Here is a 21,169-nt window from a genome sequence, read left to right as displayed (position 1 = left end):
CATGGTTGCCCAATCCGCCTCTTTGCAATCTTGTATCTGAGCTTGTGAGGGAGTGAATTAGGGTTTCCCCTTATCAAAATGGTGTGTGGGCTTCAATTTATAATCTCTTAAATCTCTGCAAACTTAGCAAATGGTCGCCGTGAAGGTGGAAGCTTGTGTATTCGTTTCAACTGTTTGATGCTACGACTATGTAATTGGGGGCGAGGCTACATGCTACCACCAAAGAGGTTTGGGTTTTGATTGAGAATTGTTCTTGTATGAGCATCGAGGTTTCATGGCTGAAACATTAGTGTTTTTCAATGGTCTTTTTAAATGAAATTGAATGTGATTTGATGATCCTCTCATCATACTCTCGACTACAAAAACAAGAAATTTCCAAGCACGATAGAAAAGAGGGTTTGTGACTTTGCTATCACGAATGCTCTTAGATTCTCTGTCACTCTTAGAAAGAAGGTTGTTGATTCTCCACAAATGCTTTCTCGCAAAGGGTTTGTGACTCTCATCACAAACTCTCACAGCCAGAGGTTCTGCACCTTCCCAGCTAGACCGCACACATTCCGACAACGTTTTGGACCTGGATCACTTTTTGCCAATCAAAAGTGGACTTTTGTGTCTGTTTTGCAATTTTTGACTAGTTTCTATGTTTGGCACTTTCGACCAACTTTTTGCAATTTTCTGCTATTATGTCTTTTTGGACAGTTGTTCCAAATGGTATTAGCTACCCACTAGTCAAATCTCAGCCCAAAATCCTAAAAAAGTACATGGATTTTGATCAATGTTTGACAGCATTTTGGCATGAAACTTGGCCAGCTGGTTGTCTATACCTTGTAGAAGCCAAATCCCAACGCCTTTTGAATTTGGATCACAAAATCTCAAGATATACCCAATTTTGTGTATGAAACCCTTGTTTGATGTTTTTTTCCCTATCAACCAATTTTGATGAGATTTTTGTATTTTTCTTACAAACAAACATTATCATAGCAATGCTCTACACTAATGCAAAGTGTCACTGACCACTTTTTTGCAAAAATGGCCGTTGAGGTATATGGATCGTGATCCATGTTTCTCAACAGATTTTGCTCAAACTTTCCAAATTACTTCTAATGAGTATTCTAAAGCCCTTGATCAACAAATTTTTGGTTTTGGATCGATTTTCAAGTCTCTACCATCAAATTTTTAGAATTTTAGAGTTATAGTAGTTTTGGAAATATGATTTTCAACAGTTTTTTTCCTGATCCTTTTAGCCCAATTTGATGGTTGTAGTTTCTACCTACCCTACTCCTAAGTACTAAAAAGAAACTAGAAACAAAAACAAACAAAACGGTATAAATTAAAGTCAAAACAAAAAACGCTACAACACTCTAAAAGTACAGAGAAAATCAAAGAATGAAATTTTTTGACTATCTCACTCACAATCATCTTTACCTCTGTAGAATAGATCTACTTATAAACTCTATCAAGGACTAAACCCCGTGTCTAGTTTCTTCACTACTAAGGTGTCAATGGAATGAAAAGACAAATCTCTGGAAAAGAACACTCAAAATATTCACTAGGTCATTCACCATCTAAGGATCATTCCCCAGCAACGATATCAATGTTAGCAGGTCGCCACGATCAAAAGTTTGGAGCATAGTTGTGTGGCACTAACATAATGTCAATACTCAAGGAAGTGACTTGGATGGGGCATGGAGCTTTGAGGTTGTGAGTCCTCAAGAAGTAAACCTAACAAGCAAACGCAACAATTCAACAAGCAAACCACCACTTAATGATCAAAAAAACTTTCTATGTCCTTTCTCACCACTCTCGGTCGTCACACCATTTCAATGACGTACATCGATCACGATCCATCATGATCCAAGTCATGAAAATTGCAAAAAAATATACTAGACAGGTTTCTTTAAGGTCAAATAACACTCTCTTATGGTCAAAACATCAAAAGGAAATGATTTAAGCACTCAAATCTGAAGACTAGGCTCGTAGACGCGTAGTTGCAAACCACAATGAAATTAGCAATGCTTACACTTACTTGAAAGAGCAAGGAAAGAGGAACACAATGCAAATTAGAATTGAAATTGGATTACTTAATCATTAGAAAACTTGATTACATTTTGTAGCTTAGAAATCCCTTGAGCCTACGTACAACAGAGCTCTTTCTTCCCATAAAGTCCCTTTTCACATTAAAGATATTGACTTTTATACTTAGGGAGTTCTAAATGGATAGTCATATCATGATAGAATTACAACTCAAGAAATTAACTTTCTTTTTTGGAATCAAGATTTACACACAATGTAGCTACACTAGCTCAAAAAAGTAATAGAGTACAAATGTGGTGTCCGGATAGGTGGGCGTCCGTATACTAAATCCGCCAGCAGAGTTCAAACAAGAAAATTTTCAAAAGGAAAATATAATTTACAATCTACTAGGACTAACTAGGGGTTATGAGAGAAAGTGAGTTGTGAAGCCTAGGTATGTATGTACTAGGTAGGCCAAATATTGTCTCATTCTCACTTGTGGTTTTTAGAGAGGGCTCCCGGAAACCTACTTTCTACGTGTGGTTTTGACCTTCTGGCATGCCCCACACTACACAACTTTGCACGATACATGAGGGGTGGGTTTCTAGCTTGCTAATGAGCATGTTTTTTCATGGGTTTGACGGTATTCTGAAATTCATGTTTTTTCATGGGTTTCATGTTTTTTTCGACATTCATGGCCTAATTACATCATGGTCAAACATTGTGTCAAACCAAAGTAATTTTTTTTCCCAAAAAAATCTCTTAGATAATAATTGCGCTTATTATCTATTGTGTCAGGTTGAACCCATTTTCACAATTTTTTGTCGCCCATAGCTCAAGCATGTTATCAAAATCTCACACATCAAGTTTACAAGAATTTGCACACCCAAAGCACTCTCACTCATATTAAGTCATTTTTCACAAGCCGCCCTTCATCTCAAAAGATGACCCTAACTTGGCGTTTGTCCAACCAAACTCTTCAAAACACCAAACCATGCCTATTTACAATGTCTACATCCAATGTGTACAGCCAAAACCCATTTTCCATGCCAAAATCTAGCCCAAGATAATAATCTCGCTTATTATCATGCTTGTGAATTTTTGTTTAAAGTTGATTTTGGAATGTTTCATTCTACTTTGATGGGTTTCATAACTAATCTTTGAGCATGAAAATTGGCTTTGGCATATCCAAGCTTAAATGGGGCTTGAAAAGAATTCGGCTCTAAAATACACATGACTTGTCAAATCATATCTGTTACCTACAAGTTCAATGTAATCCTCACTAGCAGCAACTCAGAAGAAGAAGACTATGAAGCAAAATCTATACAAGTTTCCACCATACCAGCTGAGAGAAGAGTCGATTAGAGTCACCAAAAGACATATACAGAAGAGACTCAACTAGAAAATCCCCATGTCACAATCTCCCACGAAAGATTTAGAAACATTGACAATGAAGCGGTCGACAAGCAAAAACTCCTCCCAAAGGAGATCTATGATGTAGCCAAAACACCAAAATATAAGGAAGCTTATCTCAACGACTAGAGCTACTCCCCTTCTCTGAAATGGAACCATGTGGACTTGTTCTCCAAAGGGCCTACGAGATTCTCAGGTCTATCCAAGAAGATGGCATGACCCTCATCACTAATTCAACTAGGCAAGCCACCAAAGTGAACATACAAAGGACATAGTAGTAGAGGCACTGAAGCTGCCTATCAAGGGAGAATCAATGAGATCAAAATAGAAGAAGATAACATGAGTGTTCACAAATAACAACACAATGGCTACATTCATTGACATGATCCACAAGTTGCCTAAAGATTCTACGGTTGTACCACTAACACTTTCACATCTCAGTCAAGAGATAAGTTGCATGTATACGTCTGTATAATCATTTTTATACGTATAAAAGGAAAATAAACTTGTATTTCCATATTATACACATTTATCCATATAAAGTATTTTTTGTATACGTAATTTCTATTAATCCTATCTAAATCAATTCCAAGTGTGATTCAAACTCTACACAAGGCAATCAATTATTATTCTACCTACCTAAATCACATGCTCTACACGTGACAGGTAATTTCTCTATTTACCAAGTGAAATCACTTCCAAATGTGAGTCAAACTCTACACAAGGAAAGCAATTACTATTCTACCTACCTAAATTGCCTCTAGCGTGAGCATTGCTCTACACTTGGCAGACAACCACGATCTAAGTCTACCTAAGTTACTTTTAAGTGTGAGCATGGCTCTACACAAACAACTAACTACTAATTTAAGTTTAAAATTGCAAATTAGTAAAAGACTCAAGTGAGTTTGTTTCACATGTGCGAAGATGCAATTTACTCACTTTGAAGGTGATTACATTTCCTTGTAATACTGATTGGTGGCTTGTGTTCTTGTGGAGTTTGAAAGCTAAAATATATTTCACACACCATGATGCATTGAATTGGCAAGATAGTGCAATTTCTACATATATCATAAGGATTGCCCAACGGATGACTATGCTCGGTAACTGGGGTCAGATGGTGCCATTTCTAAAGAGAGCATAAGGATTGTCCATCGATGGATGATTATTGGGGATGACAAGGTGGTTCATGTTGGAATCAGGGTTGCAAGAAAACACACAGCTTGGAGAAGACGAAGGAAGCTCAAGACAGACAATAGAGAGTGTATTACTTAGTGTGCAATAGAAAGATGAGATAGCCCTAGGGTGATGGGCGTATAAACAATGCAAAGGGGGGAAAAACTCCTTGTGAGGGAAAAAATGCAAAGGGGGGAAAACCTCCCTGTGAGGGAAAAAATGCCCCAGTGGTCCTAAGTGTGTTCACACACATCACTACCACATGTATATGGTAACAAATCCCCCTTGGGAGTGATGCAGTAAATGAGAGCTAGCACATAGAGTATAGGGAAGTGCCATGCCCTGAGGATGTGATCAGCCCAGCCCAAACTTTGCAGAAAGCTTCAAAATTCTTATGAGACAATGCCTTTGTGAAAATATTTGCAAGGTTGTCCTATGTTGGCATATAAGCCAAGATGGTCTCTCCCGCTGAGAGCCTCTCCCTGACATAGTGTTAATGCACCTCAATGTGCTTTTTGTGAGCATGAAAAATTGGGTTCTTTGAAATTGCCAATGTGCCCTGACTGTCAATGCAGATAGTGTTGTAAATGTCATGTCCAACACCCAAATCAGCCATAATGCGTTTGAGCCATACACACTCAATCGTAGCTGTGAAGACTACCCTATACTCAGTCTCACAACTAGAAGTGGCCACTGTAGGTTTCTTCTTGCTCAACCTTGAGATACATGAATTGCCAAGCATGAAACAAAAGCCACTTGTGGACACTCGCGTGTCAAAACAACGAGCCCAATTTGAGTTCAAAAAATCATGTAAGTCTGGCGGCAATGATCCCCCCTTGGGATAAAACAAGCCAATATATAAAGTGCCACTCAAGTAGACAGCGTGCCAATGCTTAGACCTTGGGCTTCTACCCTATGAGACTACAAACTGAATATATGGCCTCATGTTGTATACATAAATGAGGCATCCAACAGTGGTTTGGTAAAGAGTAACATCAACAGGATCACTAGCATCATGAAGACCCAATTTAAAACCTATTTCCATGGGAGTGGAAATAGGTTTGCAAATCCTCAAGCCCAAACTTACATAGCAATGTCTCTATGTAACTCTTCTAACACAAGGCAATACCACCATCACACTGCTTAACTTGTATTCCCAAGTAATGATGCAACAAACCCAAATATTTCATCTTGAAAGTAGCATTCAAATGAGCCTTAAATTTAGTAATTTGTCTCTCATTTGGTCTAATGATGATCAAATCATCCACATAGAGAACCACAATCAGAATTACATCTTCCTCACACTTTACATACAATGTGTTTTCTGTTGGACTGTTATAAAAGCCTCGTTTGACCGAATAAGTGTCAACCTTTGCATACCAAGCACGGGGATATTGCTTCAATCCATACAAATATTTCTTACATTTACACACTTTATCTTCCTGCCCTTTAATGACAAAACTGCGAGGCTATGCTACATAAACTTCCTCAAATATGTTACCATTCAAGAAAGCAGTAACAATGTCTAACTGATGTACATCCCAACCAAAATGAGCTGCCAATGCACATAAAAATGTGCAGTAGTAATACAACAAGTGGGAGCAAAAGTCTCTTCATAATCTATGCCTTTCTGTTGTGCATAACCCTTTGGAACAATTTGAGCTTTATAGCCATCAATCTCACTATTTGCCTTGCATTTCAACTTGTAAACCCACTTTGTACCAATAGCCTTTTTGCCAGGAGGCAAATCACATAAAGTACATGTGTCATTTTCTATAAGTGCGTCATATTTTGAATGCATGGAAGCCGTCCAATTTTTTGAATTATGTGCTTCATCAAAAGACAGAGGTTCCTCAACATCACCTAAATTAGACACAACCAAAGCATAGCAATCTTATGTATAAGATGCATGGCAAGATTTTGAAGTATGACTAGACAAAAGTGCATCCAATTCACTGTGACAAAAAGTATGCACCAACCATTTAGGCATACCTCTAGCCTGCTCATTCTCGTCCCTTTCCTCATCAAGTACATCATGTACATTTGCATCAGAAAGAGGTTGATCTGTAAAATTTTCAGAAACCCCCATAGGTTGTACATTTTCCTTATTGGAATTTACGTTCAAACTTACACCACTGAAAAGTGGCAATAAAGTGTCATAAATGTCCTAAGAGCTTACATTACTGTCTCTAGTACATGACAGCAAGGGCTGAATAGAATCTTCCACAAACACAATATCCCGTGAGATGAAGATATGCTTTTTTTGCAGATGATACAACCTGTAACCTTTTATTTCATCACTACAATCAACAAAAATACATTTGGCAACCTTATCATCTAATTTTATGTGTTGCATTTGTGGCACCAAAGCATATGCCAAACAGCCAAAAATACATTTGACAGCCTTATCTCTAATTTTATGTGTTGCATTTGTGGCACCAAAGCATATGCCAAATAGCCAAAAACACGCATGTGCTCAATAGAAGTCTTTCTATCATTCCATATGTTTCATAAGGAGTCATAGAGTGCAAAGCTTTTGTAGGACACTTGTTAAGTACATAAGTGTCACACGAGAACGTGGCAAAGCTTGACTTTTGACCATACATCGTGCCATTTTCATAAGTGACCTATTTTTCCTCTCAGCAAAACCATTTTGTTGAGGCGTATAAGGCATTGTACATTGTTGTTTTATCCCACGACTAGCTAGAAATGCATTAAATTCATGAGACATATACTCCCCCGCTCAATCTGAATGGAGGATGCTCATAGTACATTTTGAGACATTTTCAGCCATAGCCAAAAATTGTTTGAAGCACAAAAACACTTCGGACTTCTCCTTACGCGGTTACACCCATGCCTGGAGTAATCATCAATGGAATTCACGAAGTAAAGGTAATTGCCCAAGGATGGAGTTTGCATGGGCTCACAAACATCACTATGCACAAGTTGTAGCCTACATGTGGCCCTAACTGAACCATCTTTTGGAAACTTCAAACACTACAATTTACCCAAAATAAAGCCTTCACAAATATGTTTGACAGGTGCTAGAAGCAACCATATCATATTTTCAATCCTCATAGTGGTGGCAGCCGAGAGGTTAGCCAGATATACGCAAGTTTCGCTAAGAATAGGTGCAAGTTTCGCAAGTTTCCCAGAAAATATAGGCAATTGGGCTATGTTCTGGGAAATCATATTCACTCCATCTTTGGAGTCCTTGTCCAAGGTAGCTAGAATCTTGACCCAATCATTTAAGGACAGCATGTGTAAGATAGACAACTAGAGCCAACTCATATATTAATTGAGAAGCATCCAAACTGCCAATACATCTGAGGACAAGAGAGGTAGCCACAGAGAGGGCATTAGAAGATAGTTCCAAGCCTTGCAAGAGAGCAAGGGTCTGCAATAGACAAAATTAGTTAGTAAGTCATGGATTATTTGTGGTAATAAGTAACATAAAGTTTGTCCCGTCTAGCCATAAAAAGGTCTAGTTCTAACAGCTACGGCATTTTTAGGGGATTGGTCCTTTACGTAAAATCTAATTTGTTCTAAAATTCTTGTATGTTTCTTCAGGTCTTGGTTTACCCTCATGCGAGTTGTCAACTTAAAATGTTTGTGATCCTAAAAGAAAGTATATATAAGATTAGTCTAGTAGTTTGGGTCTGCAATCCTTAAACCGGCAAGGTCAGAGACCATGAAAGACGTGAGCAGGAAACCAAAATCTTAGCCTATGTAGGATCACCTAACACCTGCCAACCAATCAAGGATTTAAAGGCAGTGGGTCCAAACATAAAATCAAGATTCAAGAAAGTTTCTGAAGCAAGTGTCCTGGTTTTTTCAAACCTTGTGTATAGGACGTGTGTGTAGCTGTTTTAACTTATAAAATAAGACATAAATGAACTTTTACATTCAAAAGACAGTTGGCTTTAGAGAAAAGGTAAACATTAGTACAAAAACAACTCAGTCTTAAAATTATCTTTGTACTACATGGCGTATGACAATGAAGCCACGTTCCAGTATCCAATGATATTGATCCAATAAAGAATTATATCCCAAGTGGTAGGAGCAAGTGTACTATCTGACAGACAATAGCTTTAAGCCAAAAAAACATTCCAAGAAAGGATAGAGTCATCACCTCCATTCAAACAAAACAACAGATTCGTTAGCCGAAAAAAGGTTTATTGTCTCATTTATTGGCAATAATTGTATGTATGGTTTCTATATAGCCCAATGTTTTATAAGACCTTAAATAGATATTTAACTTATACATCATTTTGATCAAAAGGCCAGTACCCCTTTTGATCCAAGTGTCCTATTTCAACCAAGAGGTTTTTTTTTTGCCATATTTTTAGGTCCAAATTCCTAAGTACCATAAAGAATAAAGTAATCTAATTAACAGCTTGAGATATGTACCAATAAAATCCCTTTTTTATTAAAGCGTCAATTTTGGCTTAAGTAAAAACCAAAACTTGCAGTCCCATATGGGTATATCTAATCCAACTTACCTTCCTTATGTATGTGTTGTGATAGAGAGAGAAATCTGCTAAATCTATCCTAGCTTAAACTAATTTTCACATTAGTAAATGATCTTTTAAAAAAATTACATTTTTTAAGTGACAGAATAGCCGGGTATGGAGCTATTATCAATGTTTATCAAACCATATGCCTCACAGCTTATTTCACAAAATATTCGTCTTTTGGGGTCAACTTTACCATTAGTGTCAAAGGAAAAAACCAAAATTATAAGCTGTGTATTATCAAGACAGACCAGTCTCACGATAATATCCAGTACCAAAAGATCTCCCCTTTTTTTTGTTCAACCACGGCATTACCTAGAACTATGATTATGCAGAGATATATAGAAGCCTAACCATAAGGAAATACACAAGTTTATCAATTGTTTTTGGGTCATAGCCCACATTAACAAAAAAACCAACTTCCTACCATTAAAAAAGCCAGAAAAACATAAGTACTCAGCGTGTTCAATTTAAGGCCATTGATCCCATCAATGAACATCGCCATTTTCACCAGAAAAAACAAATAATGCAAGCTATATTTTTTACCAACCATCCTACAAATACTTAGTTCATGCACCATATACAGTCGCAATATAATATCCAAAAAACCAGTTAAAGTCAGTTAGTACCTGCTTGGATAGCAAAACATAACCCATTCTAGTTTATGCACAGTATGCATTCGCGACATACAATCCAAAAAAAACCTTCCTACACTCAATCAGTTCATCCACAGTATGTACTCCCAGCATAATATCCCCCAAAAGAAAACCAGTTAAAAGCCAGTCCATAATTGCGCGAATAGCAGAAAATAACCCAAACTCATCATAGTAGTAGGACCGACCTGAGATGGTAGTTCAAAAACCTCCATAGCAGCACAGTATCAAAAAGCCCTCACACCTCACTTTGAAATACACACGCAAAGAAACAATACCCAAAGACTAAGTGAGGGGCTCAAAAGCACCCTCACCTTTTATAGGCCATTTGATTTTCTCAACATGAGAAGATGCCCCATGATCTGAGTCTTTAGTGGCTATAGGTTCCCAAGCCGCCTCATGGCCTGCCCTGCTCACGTACTGGGGGTTGAGAGGGAGAGAGATTGCATGTAGGTGTACGCAATAGGCTGCGGTGTATAGTAATACACCCAAGTGGGACAGAGAGAGCGAGGGCGTGAAATGTTAGGGCAATAATGAAGGCAACATTTTATGCATAATAGGCATAGGGTGGGTATCCATATGAGGATGTAAGGGAGAGGTATGTCCCCCCCGAATAAACCATATGAGGATATAAGGGATAGGTATGTCCCCCCCCCCCCCTCCCCCCCGAATAAACCATATGGGTATCCATATGAGGATACCCATATGAGGATATAAGGGAGAGGTATGTCCCCCCCCGAATAAACCATACTATATTTTTAGGAAATTAGACTAAGGTAAATAGTAACCTTTGCGAGGAAGTTTAAAAATATTTATTTATTTTTACTACTATATGAGTATACATGTGTGTGTGTGTGTGTGTGTGTGTGTGTGTGTGTGTGTGTGTGTGTGTGTGTGTGTGTGTGTGTGTGTGTGTGTGTGTGTGTGTGTGTGTGTGTTTTCTCACCCAAACCCAGGCACACTCACTCCATGAGGCAGTAGACCCATACTACCTCATCAAAATAATGATGGTATTTGTGTTGGCTCTAGTACCAGGCCATTCCTTTTTACTAAGGGATTGAATAGTGGTATTCGTTAATTTTGGTTTTAGAAACCCATTGTGTATAAATTTGCTTCTCAATTTAGATATTTCTTCAAATGCAATGAAGGAATCACTCGATGAGTACATAATAAGATAGAGAATTCATAAACATGTATTAATCGCATTTTTGTACAAGTGATTACTTTTTTTATATATAAATCTAATACTACTAAATTAAAACTTATCTCTTTCCAGCTATATCTTGTTGCAAGTGTAATGGAAATGGCCTATGAACTTTGAGAATAGAGGAATTGGGAGAATTAAAGAGACGATTTTTGTGAGACTACTTTGAGAACATAGAGGGTGAACTTAATTGGTGGTAGCAACATAATCATAGTACTTACTATTAACTTGGCATGAACAATACTTTTGCAAGAGAGAGAGTTTAGAGAACTTGACAACATTTGAGGATCGGATTTATGTGGAGCCGGTCCCCCCTCGAATAGGCTTTTGTATTATAGGTTCTCCCATCAAGAGAGACTTGGTTCGATACAATTTTTGTGTTCCTTGTGACCTTGGTGATGCAATGAAGATGGAAATCTTAATGCATCACAAGTATAACATAGACTTTGTAAAAAGCATTAACTATCCCCTGTCTCAGCCCCAAGGCCTCAAATACCTTCAAAGGTGGAGAGAGCTAGTGGGGAATGAGGGTAGGAAAGAGGAAAAAGAAACATTCATAGGAGAAAGAAATAGTTTCCTCACTTATCATCACTCTTCTTGCTAGCATACATAATAGCATAGTAATGAAGATGGAAAAGATGGCAAGCTTTAAGCATTGCAGCATGGCTCTTGGTTGGATTTGCATTCCATAGCCAAGAGTGTTGGTGTAGGCTCTCAACTTCTCTACTAGCTTGGAGAAGGAGATGGAGCTCTTGCACTTTGTACTGCACACAATGAGAGAGAGAGAGAGAGAGAGAGAGAGAGAGAGACAGAGAGACAGAGAGAGAGAGAGAGTGTGTGTGTACCCCCAAGCAACCCCCCTCCTTGTTGTGGTTGACCCCCTTTTCTAGCACTATCTTGGATATGATTGGACCTCCTCAAGCTTTTGGCCATGCTTTATCTCTTCTACCTCATAGTCGAGGACGTGGAAACAAGGGTTAGAATATAGACATGTGCTTACGTGTCTATCTCAACACGGGGCCAATGGTAAAGGGGTCCAAATGATAGATGATCTGTCAAAGAGGAAGGCTAGCTAATGGAGCTTAAAGAACTTAGGGTTAGCTTTATTAAAGACCTCCAATGGTTAGTGTTAAAAGTACTTTGACCTTAGGTAAGCTAGGGTTGTGCTTGAGGTGCTTGTTCTGTTTGATGACTTAGGTGCTTAAGGGGGTAAGGTGTTCAAAGTCAATGCATGTCCCTACACAAGGGGAAGAGGGGGGGCGGGGGGGGGGAGCCCTCATTCTAGAGGATAGAGAGAGAACACATACACCCTCACATAAGGCATCCTTGGTACAAAGAAAGCAGCAGGGACACTTGTCAAGCTCCTCCTCATGTTGCCCTCATAGTGTGCCTAAAGCCTATTGGTTAGCCTCCCAAGGGGTCCAATGATAATTTACTTGATTTAATTAATTATTTTTGCATTTATCAAGTCCTCTCTCTCAAAGGGGAAAGGGGGACACTTGTCCCAAGACTACCCTTGTTGCTTGATATGCACTAAGCCTGCTTAGTCATTAATCAATGTTTCTTAGTGGGTAGAGGATCCCTTTTTACCCTACAACATCATTCCAAAATGGATGACTAATCCATTTGGTGCTTGGGAGACGTAGCTGCCGCAAGCATGTCTACTCTTTAGTCCATTTCATTCTCCCAAGTAGAGTGAAAAATTCTACTTGGTGTTTGAGAGACGTCGCATCACAAACATGATTGAAAGCATCCATACTATTTAAATTTGTGCACATAAGACAAAAACATTGATCATTTAAAAGAAACATGTACATTTGCTTACTTTAATGTAGCATTGTAAGGATTGACAAGGTTCATACTATCCTTAAGCTGTATTACTTGCATCCATCTAGCATCTTCAAAAGGATAATTTTTGAACTTAATAAGATATCGTCGGATAATCTTACCATGTCGTAGTACCTTGTCTTCATGCCGAAGGATAGCTTCGGGTGTAGCACCTCTTCTTGGTCTTTGATTTCAGCACTATCTGTAGGTGGGTGTTCATTCATTTGGAGACTCCCTTCTTCAGACACGACCTTGCTATGGGCTCTAAACACATTGACAATGAGGATCTATAGAGTAGCATTTGTATAGTAAGAGCTACAATATTGAGGACAATATGGTAGTCCAAAAATTCGTTACTCTTTCAAAATAAGTGTGAGTCTCTGGAAACAAATTATGTTCTGGAGTTGTGCTGGTGGAATATCCTTTGTAAAAAAAATAAAAAATGCAAGCTTAACAAGTAAGAGAAGTTGTGTAGTTGTGTCCCCTGCTGTGGTTTTTTCTAAGGAGTTCCATGTGCAAAGGATATGTCGGGACTGTTGTAAGTTTCTGTGATTAATGCAATTCAAGCTCAATTAAGCACTTTTTTAAAAACAAAAAAAGAAGCTAGAGGAAAGGTAGGTTTAAATGTGACCTTCTATGAATGATAAGGTCCACCCTTTAAAAATGAGACTTACACTATTCTAATGAACCCTTGAGGTTTGCCATTAATGAGCTCCATGTACTCATAACCTCATCTCAATGTGCTATTTGCTAGCTTGTTGTTATGAGTTCTCTATGTTGTTCTCAGTATATATGGTGCATCAATTAGGTGGCCATGGTGATGCCTACGCGTGGCTCTTGCCTGACCATGTTTCATGGCTAATATTTGGAAGGGATAAGCACCTCCCCTTATGGGCTCTCTGGTGTGTTGCAAACGAAAACAAGTGATGAAATCACGAGGCCTACCGCAAGAAGTTGCAACAATGGTAAAAAAAACATAGTATTTTGGGGACATAATGGAGAGATGCTTTGATGTTGGCAAGACATGCATTCTCTTTTTTCACTTGCTCGAAAAGAGCCAATTTGCCAAAGTAGGCCATGGACCACTACAATGGAATTGCTCAAACTTCAAGTATGAGAAACATCAATGGTAATTCCATAAGGTGATGTACTAACTTGGCAATTGGACTGGGTGAAGACCTCCTCAACAACTTGCTACTAGTTTCCAAAGTCCTCATCCTCGAACTCGTAGCACAAGGAGATCAGTCGGCATGTTTGCCCAAGCTACCTTAATTATGGTGTGGACCAGTGCACATGGGTAGACAAGTTCACTTCTTCATGTTCAACCAGCTTGATACGATCGTTCCAACACAAGAAGATTTAAAAATTTTCTCATGTAGGAAAACAGATTCTTTCTCAGTGTTTTCCATTCAATGCATAACATCATGAGCTTCTGCTCGAGAGGCGCTGCATACCTAGCTAGGTATGCTGGGCCTCCCTCACAGAAGCTCATGATGTTGAGGTAAGTCACAATGTGGGAAATATTGTGAGAATTTGTCCAAAACTTCTTGTGTGCAAGAAAGGCCGACAAAAAACTCTTCCTCTTTTTTCACCTTCCACGACAACAATGTCTCAACAAGAACCTGTCTTACTCCCTCATAACTTTCTTCGGACGCCGTGAGCTACCAGCAGTGAAACCCCCATGGAGCAGATCTCTTGTGCATCAGCAGTATATTCCTTGAAGGTCACATGCGCAAGGTCTTGGTGAGCCAGACCTGAGGTTCTCTTGCGTTGCCCTCTCTACTCGGAAACGTCATCCTGCATAATCGTCATGCCTCCAAGGGAACAGCTATCCATACAAGGCATGGCACATTCTGCATCGACCGTATTAAGCTGTGCATGAGACCATATCTTGCAGGCTCACCACAGACCTCCACACACACATAGCATCTCCTTCGATTATCTTTTGTTCCACAAACTGACTCATGAGTCCCCCGTCAGTTCTTTCCATGATCCACTTCTTTGCAATGAGTATTTGCTATCTCTTCTAACCAATCAAAAAATTGTGCGTTTGTAATTAAGTGATAAAATCAAGAGGCCTGCCAAATAGCATTGATCATATGATAAAATTTATAATGCCTCAAATTAGACTCGCATCACACTGGCAGATGGCCACAGGTCCTTGGAATTTCAATCATACAAGGTAATATGCTCATTGTTAAACATTGGCACGTTGATGAAAATTTGGGGCATGTAGGCTGTGAGCACCAAGAAGCTTGACTTTTGATAGCATCCACATCCATCATATCTCGAACCTTGTGGGGAGTGACCAAACTAGAGAGCTAGGGTCTAGACCTTCCCTCTGCTTATGGCAACACTATTGTCGGTAGACTTGTGTGTTGTTGCCTCTCAAACAACTTTATCCTCTTCTCTCTCAACTTTATCTGCTCCCCACCTTATCTTTTGTTCTGCAAATCTTCCTAGCCATCATGATGGTCCACTCTACCAATGAACAAGAAACCTAAAGAGATTCAGATTCTCCACATCTAGCAACCTTGTGCATGCTCGTGTACGCACACTCTCGTGTGTGTATGTAGTGTATGCATATGGGTGTGTGCACTGTGTAGAGACCCAACACCTTGAGAATCCGGTTGTTGTGCAGCAATAGCTCTTCTCCTATTCCCTTTCTCTCTCTTTCGTTGCTCGATAGAACGATAGAACGATGCTCTCTCACACATACACACTCTTTGAAACACACGTTCTTCTTCTTGTGTCCATTTGGGCATCTAGACCCTCATTCCTCTGGCAGATGATCTCGGACAACTGTGTCGTGCACTACAGTCCCAATAATTAGTGAGTCTGCACATTGAAGATGCATGAGAGGATGACGGTGAGGTGGGTGGTGGTGAACTAGGGCTTAGAGAGGAACTCAATGCCCAATTTAGGCAAGCTTTGACAGAGTAGTGACAGGCTCAGTAGAGAGAGCGAGAGTGTTGAGGATATCGGATGATGGCAGGCAACTTGGGGGCTTGGTTAACCGCTACTTCTACCTGCGGGGATGAGGTAACAATAAGGATCCCGATTGATGCTTTTGTCCCCACCTCATTAGCACCAGTGTCTCATGTCATCTCAAGTTTAGCGTGCATTGTAGCTGGAGAAGGAAGGAGATCTATTCTATGAGGATAACAAAGCTCACGGGGGAGGTAGTAGCAGATCAATATTTATGACGATTAACATCCAATGTTGAAGACTCGAGGATGAGCACCACTTTGATGGTGTAGCGATCGCAGGTCATGGTTACGAGAGGAGAGCAAAAGAGAGACAGTAACCACAAGGGTTCGAGGAGCACCTTATCAGAGGCCAATGTTACCCAAAGAGGCATGTAAAAAGCATGGGTTAGGTTTTTGAAAATTAAAGGCCCATGACATGACAAGGAAGGCACTAAAATTGCATTGCTTTAGGTCCAAAAAAATAAACCAAAAATCTCATCATGCAATTTTTAAAGAGGAGATCCCAGAGCATCACCCAACACTCACCATCATCATTGCCTTACCTTGAAAGCCAAAATACAACCAAATGCTTGAATACATTTGTTCCATATTTTTAGTCCACTCATACACATTGGATCCTTCACATTTTTCAACAACCCACCACTAGCACTCATGACTCTTTTTTGAATGTTGCAGTGCACTCACCAATCAAACATTTTCATTCTTCATTTTATTTTATAAAAACACACATGAGATTTTCCACTAACAAAAAAGGAACACATCACTATGGCCTTAGCCCTTTGGACATGCCAAAAAAATAACCTTTCCCTTTTTCATTAGCAAAAAAGGAAGGCATTACTAAGCCTTACCCTTTTGGGGCAGGCCAAAAAAAATTGCGATGAATTACCCAAAAATATGGAAAATTTGAAGGGCAAGGTTTGCCCCTCAAAAATCAACCTTGAAGTCTTTAGTCTACCACTATTAAGCATATTGACAACCATATAAAAAGTGAAACGTCTGAAAGCTACTAGAGTATGATTACAGAAACCTCTCTCACTTGATTGCACAAGTTCTCATGTCTACATAACTCAAGACAGACCTACAAATGCCTTCGTTGCACCGCGGGCAACATGTCTACGATCGATTAATTACAACATATCCAAAGTAATACTTAGGCAATTATTTGATGTGCGATCAGCATGGACATTATATGTTCCAACTTGACACAATACATAAAGAGCTTCAACATGGGGAATGCACTATGCACATATTCTCGAGAGAGAATGACATAAGGGATTCATATTGCAACGGGTGCGGTAGAATCATTCGAAGTATTCGCTTCACCAGTGTCAGGATAGTCCCCTTCCGCAATCAAATGTCGTCCAAATTTTCCAGCACTTGTAAGGAAATCCTATTGTAATACAAAGGCCAACAAAAAGGTTACCACTCCCCCATGCTACTCCAAAAAGAAAGTTTTGAGCTTTGGTTGAAAGATGTAAGAGAGAAAGCTACTGAGAGAAGGGATTTCCAAAAGGTACTCAATGGCACATCATAATGGGCCTTTGCTTTTCCATTAGAAGACAAGCAAGAACAAGCTAACAAAGATACATAATAATATTCTTTAAATTAAACAAATACGATAAATTTAAGTTAATTATACAATATATCCTTTGAGAAAATAAGATACATTTAAAAGAATCAGAAATAACTTTTCTTCAAATTAAGCATAGACGTTTTGAACAAAAACAAAAACGCATTAATTGTCACCCAATTGAGCTTTTAAGTGGCCTTATCAACTCCATGTCACAAACTCGTCTATTGAACCTAAAAAATAACATTGGCTAAGTGGTTAGGATGTGTGCAGACCTTCTTGTATTATCTAAATACATGGGAAGTAAACCAGCCTCTATCCTAATGCGACGTGTTCGGCTTGAGCTCCGACTTGGTTGTTGGTACGTTCCGAAAGCACTCCTCTTCATTTGAATAGGCTCTAAAGGTTCCAAAACATGCTCTTCCTATGTAAAGTAACCATTTGCTCCCCGCTCTAAGAGGTCCCAAAAAAAGCTCTTCCTCCTTTTTGAGTGGGCGTCTTTTTTTTTTTGGGCGAAACTCACACTTCGGGCCCCTTGACAAAGGGTAGCCATAACCCATACTCCCTTATATACCATTAGCAGACATGACGGCGAGAATTACACGATTCCAGTCATCCTAGTTCTTTCTTTTCCCAATAGCCAAAATCGCTTCCTTGCTATCTTGGATGATCTCCAAGAAGCTAGCTACTAATAGGTCCTTTTCAAAAACTCGACGGCTCCTAACATTCCAAACTTGTTGGAAGTAAAGAATCTAATAGCTTGTGTACATATTAGCAGCACGTGGCTTTTCATCACCATCCCTCCTAAGAACAGATCGTTCTTGGAGAGCCCTACCTTCAAGGTCCTTTGAACCCATTTGCATATCTTGCCTGCCATCCCACTAATCGTCAAACAAGTGAGAGAGGTCCTCACTAGATATTTTGCACCCCGCGCATCTATCTAAGCCAATGCCTCAAGCAAGAATCTTGATGCCTATCGGCAAAGCCCCCCATAACACCTTCCACAAAAAGATCTTCATCAACAGTGGCAACAAAGGCAGCTGCCACTGAGGATTCTTTTTTGAGAGGGAATCCTAACATAAAGGACCCTCCAAGAAGATTGAAATCCCTTAGCTTTCATCCAAAAAGGGAGCCTTCCCCCTTGAGAAAGCGTCCGCGCCCTTGCATATAGAAACATACACACAGCTTGAGGTCCACAAGATAGGTGGTCAACCTCAACATGTATCTGTGTGTGTGTGTGTGTGTGTGTGTGTGTGGAATTCTATCCCACGAAAGGTACTTTGCTTTTTTCACTCAACATTGCTTCTCGCTTCATTACTTCATCGCCACTTCAACAACACAATGTGCTTCCTCAACTCTATTTGCCATTGGGTTATGTGTATGCAATCAATGATCCCTATGCAAAAGGAGCCATGTCACTCTTTGATCTCTCGAGATAAAAACTAATCACAAGATCCCAAGATTAGTATTAATTTCAAGATTAGGTTTTTTCAACTCATATCCCCACAAAATCATATCTATGTCAAGCAAGCGCCTATTGAAATTTTAGGCCCACAATTTATTTTGCACTAGTATGGCCAGCGGCCTCTCTCTCTCTCTCTCTCTCTCTCTCTCTCTCTCTCTCTCTCTCTCTCTCTCTCTCTCTAGTTACGCAACCACTGTCCTTTGCGTTGCCGGAGCTGTAGGGCACACTGCCGAATGAAGCAAGTTGTGACACGTGTCCAGGGGAAGGGGTCGAAATCCCTCCCCCTTTTATTAGATTCCTTATGGGATGAAACTTTTTGTGTCAAATTTAAGGTTAAAATATTTCATTGTGACAGTGATGCATGCATACGTCCATACTTCATACTTGATGTCTATACATGTATCTCTCTATATACTAAACAACGGTGAGCTTCCAAACAACGGTTGAGATCTCTCTCTCTCTCTCTCTCTCTCTCTCTCTCTCTCTCTCTCTCTCTCTCTCGGATGGGTCACGCACTCGTATATATAGATGCATGCACGCACATGCATATACACAAGAACCTAAATGTACGCTACGATGCTTGGTCAAGTGATGCGCGTGTACCAGCACGTAAGAGCCACGCATAGTATTATGCTTGGGTTGTCTCCTAGGAGCAATGTTCAAACATTTTGTGGAGCACAGTATCATGCCCTGAGTTTGCCCTATGTTCAAACTAAGTGGACAACATAACCACAACGCTTCATGTTCAGTGTGCATGTCTCTATACATGTCAAATCTAACACGAGTGATGGTTGACTCCCCACATTAAAACCTGACTAATAGAGACACATGACTCTTTGGGAACCATTGTTCTTTTCTTTTTTCCGTAGCAGAACCCACCCATTCCCGTGAGTGGTAATACAACGAGACACTAGAGGGCTCACACAGCATCGCCTGGTTACACTCAAATCCATCACCCAATATTTCATATGCAAGGTATAGCAAAGACGATATCCATAGCAAAGCTCCGCGCCCCGGGGTCCACTATCAATCTCATGAAAACATTTAGAAGACCCATCCTAACTCACACAATAACAATTTGAATAAGTCCATGTGAGAATAAATATCAGCAGCAAATGTGGTGGTGATAAAGAAAGGATCCACGGGACCCGAGAAAAGCAAGAGCCGTGGTAAAGCTTATCACAAACTGCAACATTTATTGCTGAGCGGTATAAAAAAAAACCTTAGCAGATTGAGAATCGGGGGTCGAACGCATGACTGCACGGTCTCTGCTAATCTCTCTCTCTCTCTCTCTCTCTCTCTCTCTCTCTCTCAGAGATACACAATAACAAAACAAAACAGTAAGACAATTGATCGTAGAGAGCACACCTCATTAAAAATTAGCGTTTTACGAGCTCCACGGAGACCCTGCAGCAGCACGATTAAGAATAAAATTAGGCACCTAATTCGTTCGCATTACTGCAGCACGCAGTAGCCCATGGAATACCAGATTAATTAAACAGCATCCGGGGTACCTTGGATGGCTGGTATTGGTCATGGTTCAAGGCCCGGTAAAACGAATCCAGCCGGATATCAAACACTGCAAAGCGAGATCACAAGAAGTTTTGGACAAATTCTCACAATATTGCTCACATTGTGACTTACCTCAACATCATGAGCTTATGTGAGGGAGGCGCAGCATACCTAGCTAGGTACGATTGGGGGGCAGGGGACCACCGGCCCCCACCGCATCCCGGTGGGGGGGACCACCAGTCCCCCCAATCGTACCTAGCTAGGTATGAGGCGCCTCTCGAGCAGAAGCTCATGATGTTATGCATTGTATGAAAAATATTGACAAAGACAGAATGGAATCGATTAAGATCAAGTGCGTCCCATTAATAGAGAGGTTAAGTAATTAAGGATCAAGGGTGAGGATTATTAAAGATGAGAGAGCGAAGCTTACCGTTGACGGCGGCTCCGGCCTGTGCTGAAGCGAGCAGGAGCAGGGCCACAGCGAGGCACAGTAGCTGAGGATGGCGACTAGCAGAGGACTGCGACATGCCAGGAAAAACAGGAGGATCAGCAAAGGTCAAGGGAAGGAGGGAGGAGGGGAGTGCGCGGTGGTATTCACACAGGAGCCTGTGAGAGACTATACCGTCTTCTCTCTCTCCCCCTTCATTTTTAAGGACAGCTGGTTGAGAGCCCAACCCTTACACGTGCCTCTCCCCCATTGGTCGTCCTCCTGCTCCTAGGACCGTAGGACGGTGTCGCACCTTTGACTTATCAACGGTTTTACTTTTGCAATGTGCAAGTTTTGGATTTTGCATTTGCAACTTGCAATGTCAACTCCTTCTCCAGCTTTGAGGCT

The 21,169-nt window shown here is 40.1% G+C and overlaps 1 protein-coding gene across 1 annotated transcript; it reads right to left on the bottom strand.

The window, feature by feature from the left end:
* Positions 1-16,804: 16,804 nt before the first annotated feature.
* Positions 16,805-20,951, bottom strand: LOC147418793 (uncharacterized). The gene is made up of 4 exons (XM_086506158.1): positions 20,765-20,951; positions 20,337-20,401; positions 20,191-20,229; positions 16,805-17,177 (listed from the first exon to the last, which is right to left on the bottom strand). Exons 1-4 carry the CDS (start codon positions 20,859-20,861, stop codon positions 17,064-17,066), a joined length of 315 nt encoding a protein of 104 aa, XP_086362284.1. The 5' UTR covers positions 20,862-20,951; the 3' UTR covers positions 16,805-17,063.
* Between the last annotated feature and the right edge of the window lie 218 nt (positions 20,952-21,169).

This window comes from Adiantum capillus-veneris, chromosome 29, assembly GCF_014529385.1.
Source record: "Adiantum capillus-veneris isolate H3 chromosome 29, ASM1452938v2, whole genome shotgun sequence".
In the NCBI taxonomy this organism is placed as follows: Eukaryota; Viridiplantae; Streptophyta; class Polypodiopsida; order Polypodiales; family Pteridaceae; genus Adiantum; species Adiantum capillus-veneris.
This window is presented reverse-complemented; position numbering and strand designations above follow the sequence as displayed.

Excerpts from the sequence above, each read along its gene's own strand:
- LOC147418793 (XM_086506158.1), bottom strand. The coding sequence starts at position 20,861 with ATGTCGCAGTCCTCTGCTAGTCGCCATCCTCAGCTACTGTGCCTCGCT. Across the intron at positions 20,402-20,764 it reads GGCCGGAGCCGCCGTCAACG|TGTTTGATATCCGGCTGGAT; the intron begins GTAAGCTTCGCT and ends CTCGCTTTGCAG. Across the intron at positions 17,178-20,190 it reads AAACGCTAATTTTTAATGAG|GATTTCCTTACAAGTGCTGG; the intron begins GTGTGCTCTCTA and ends GTATTACAATAG.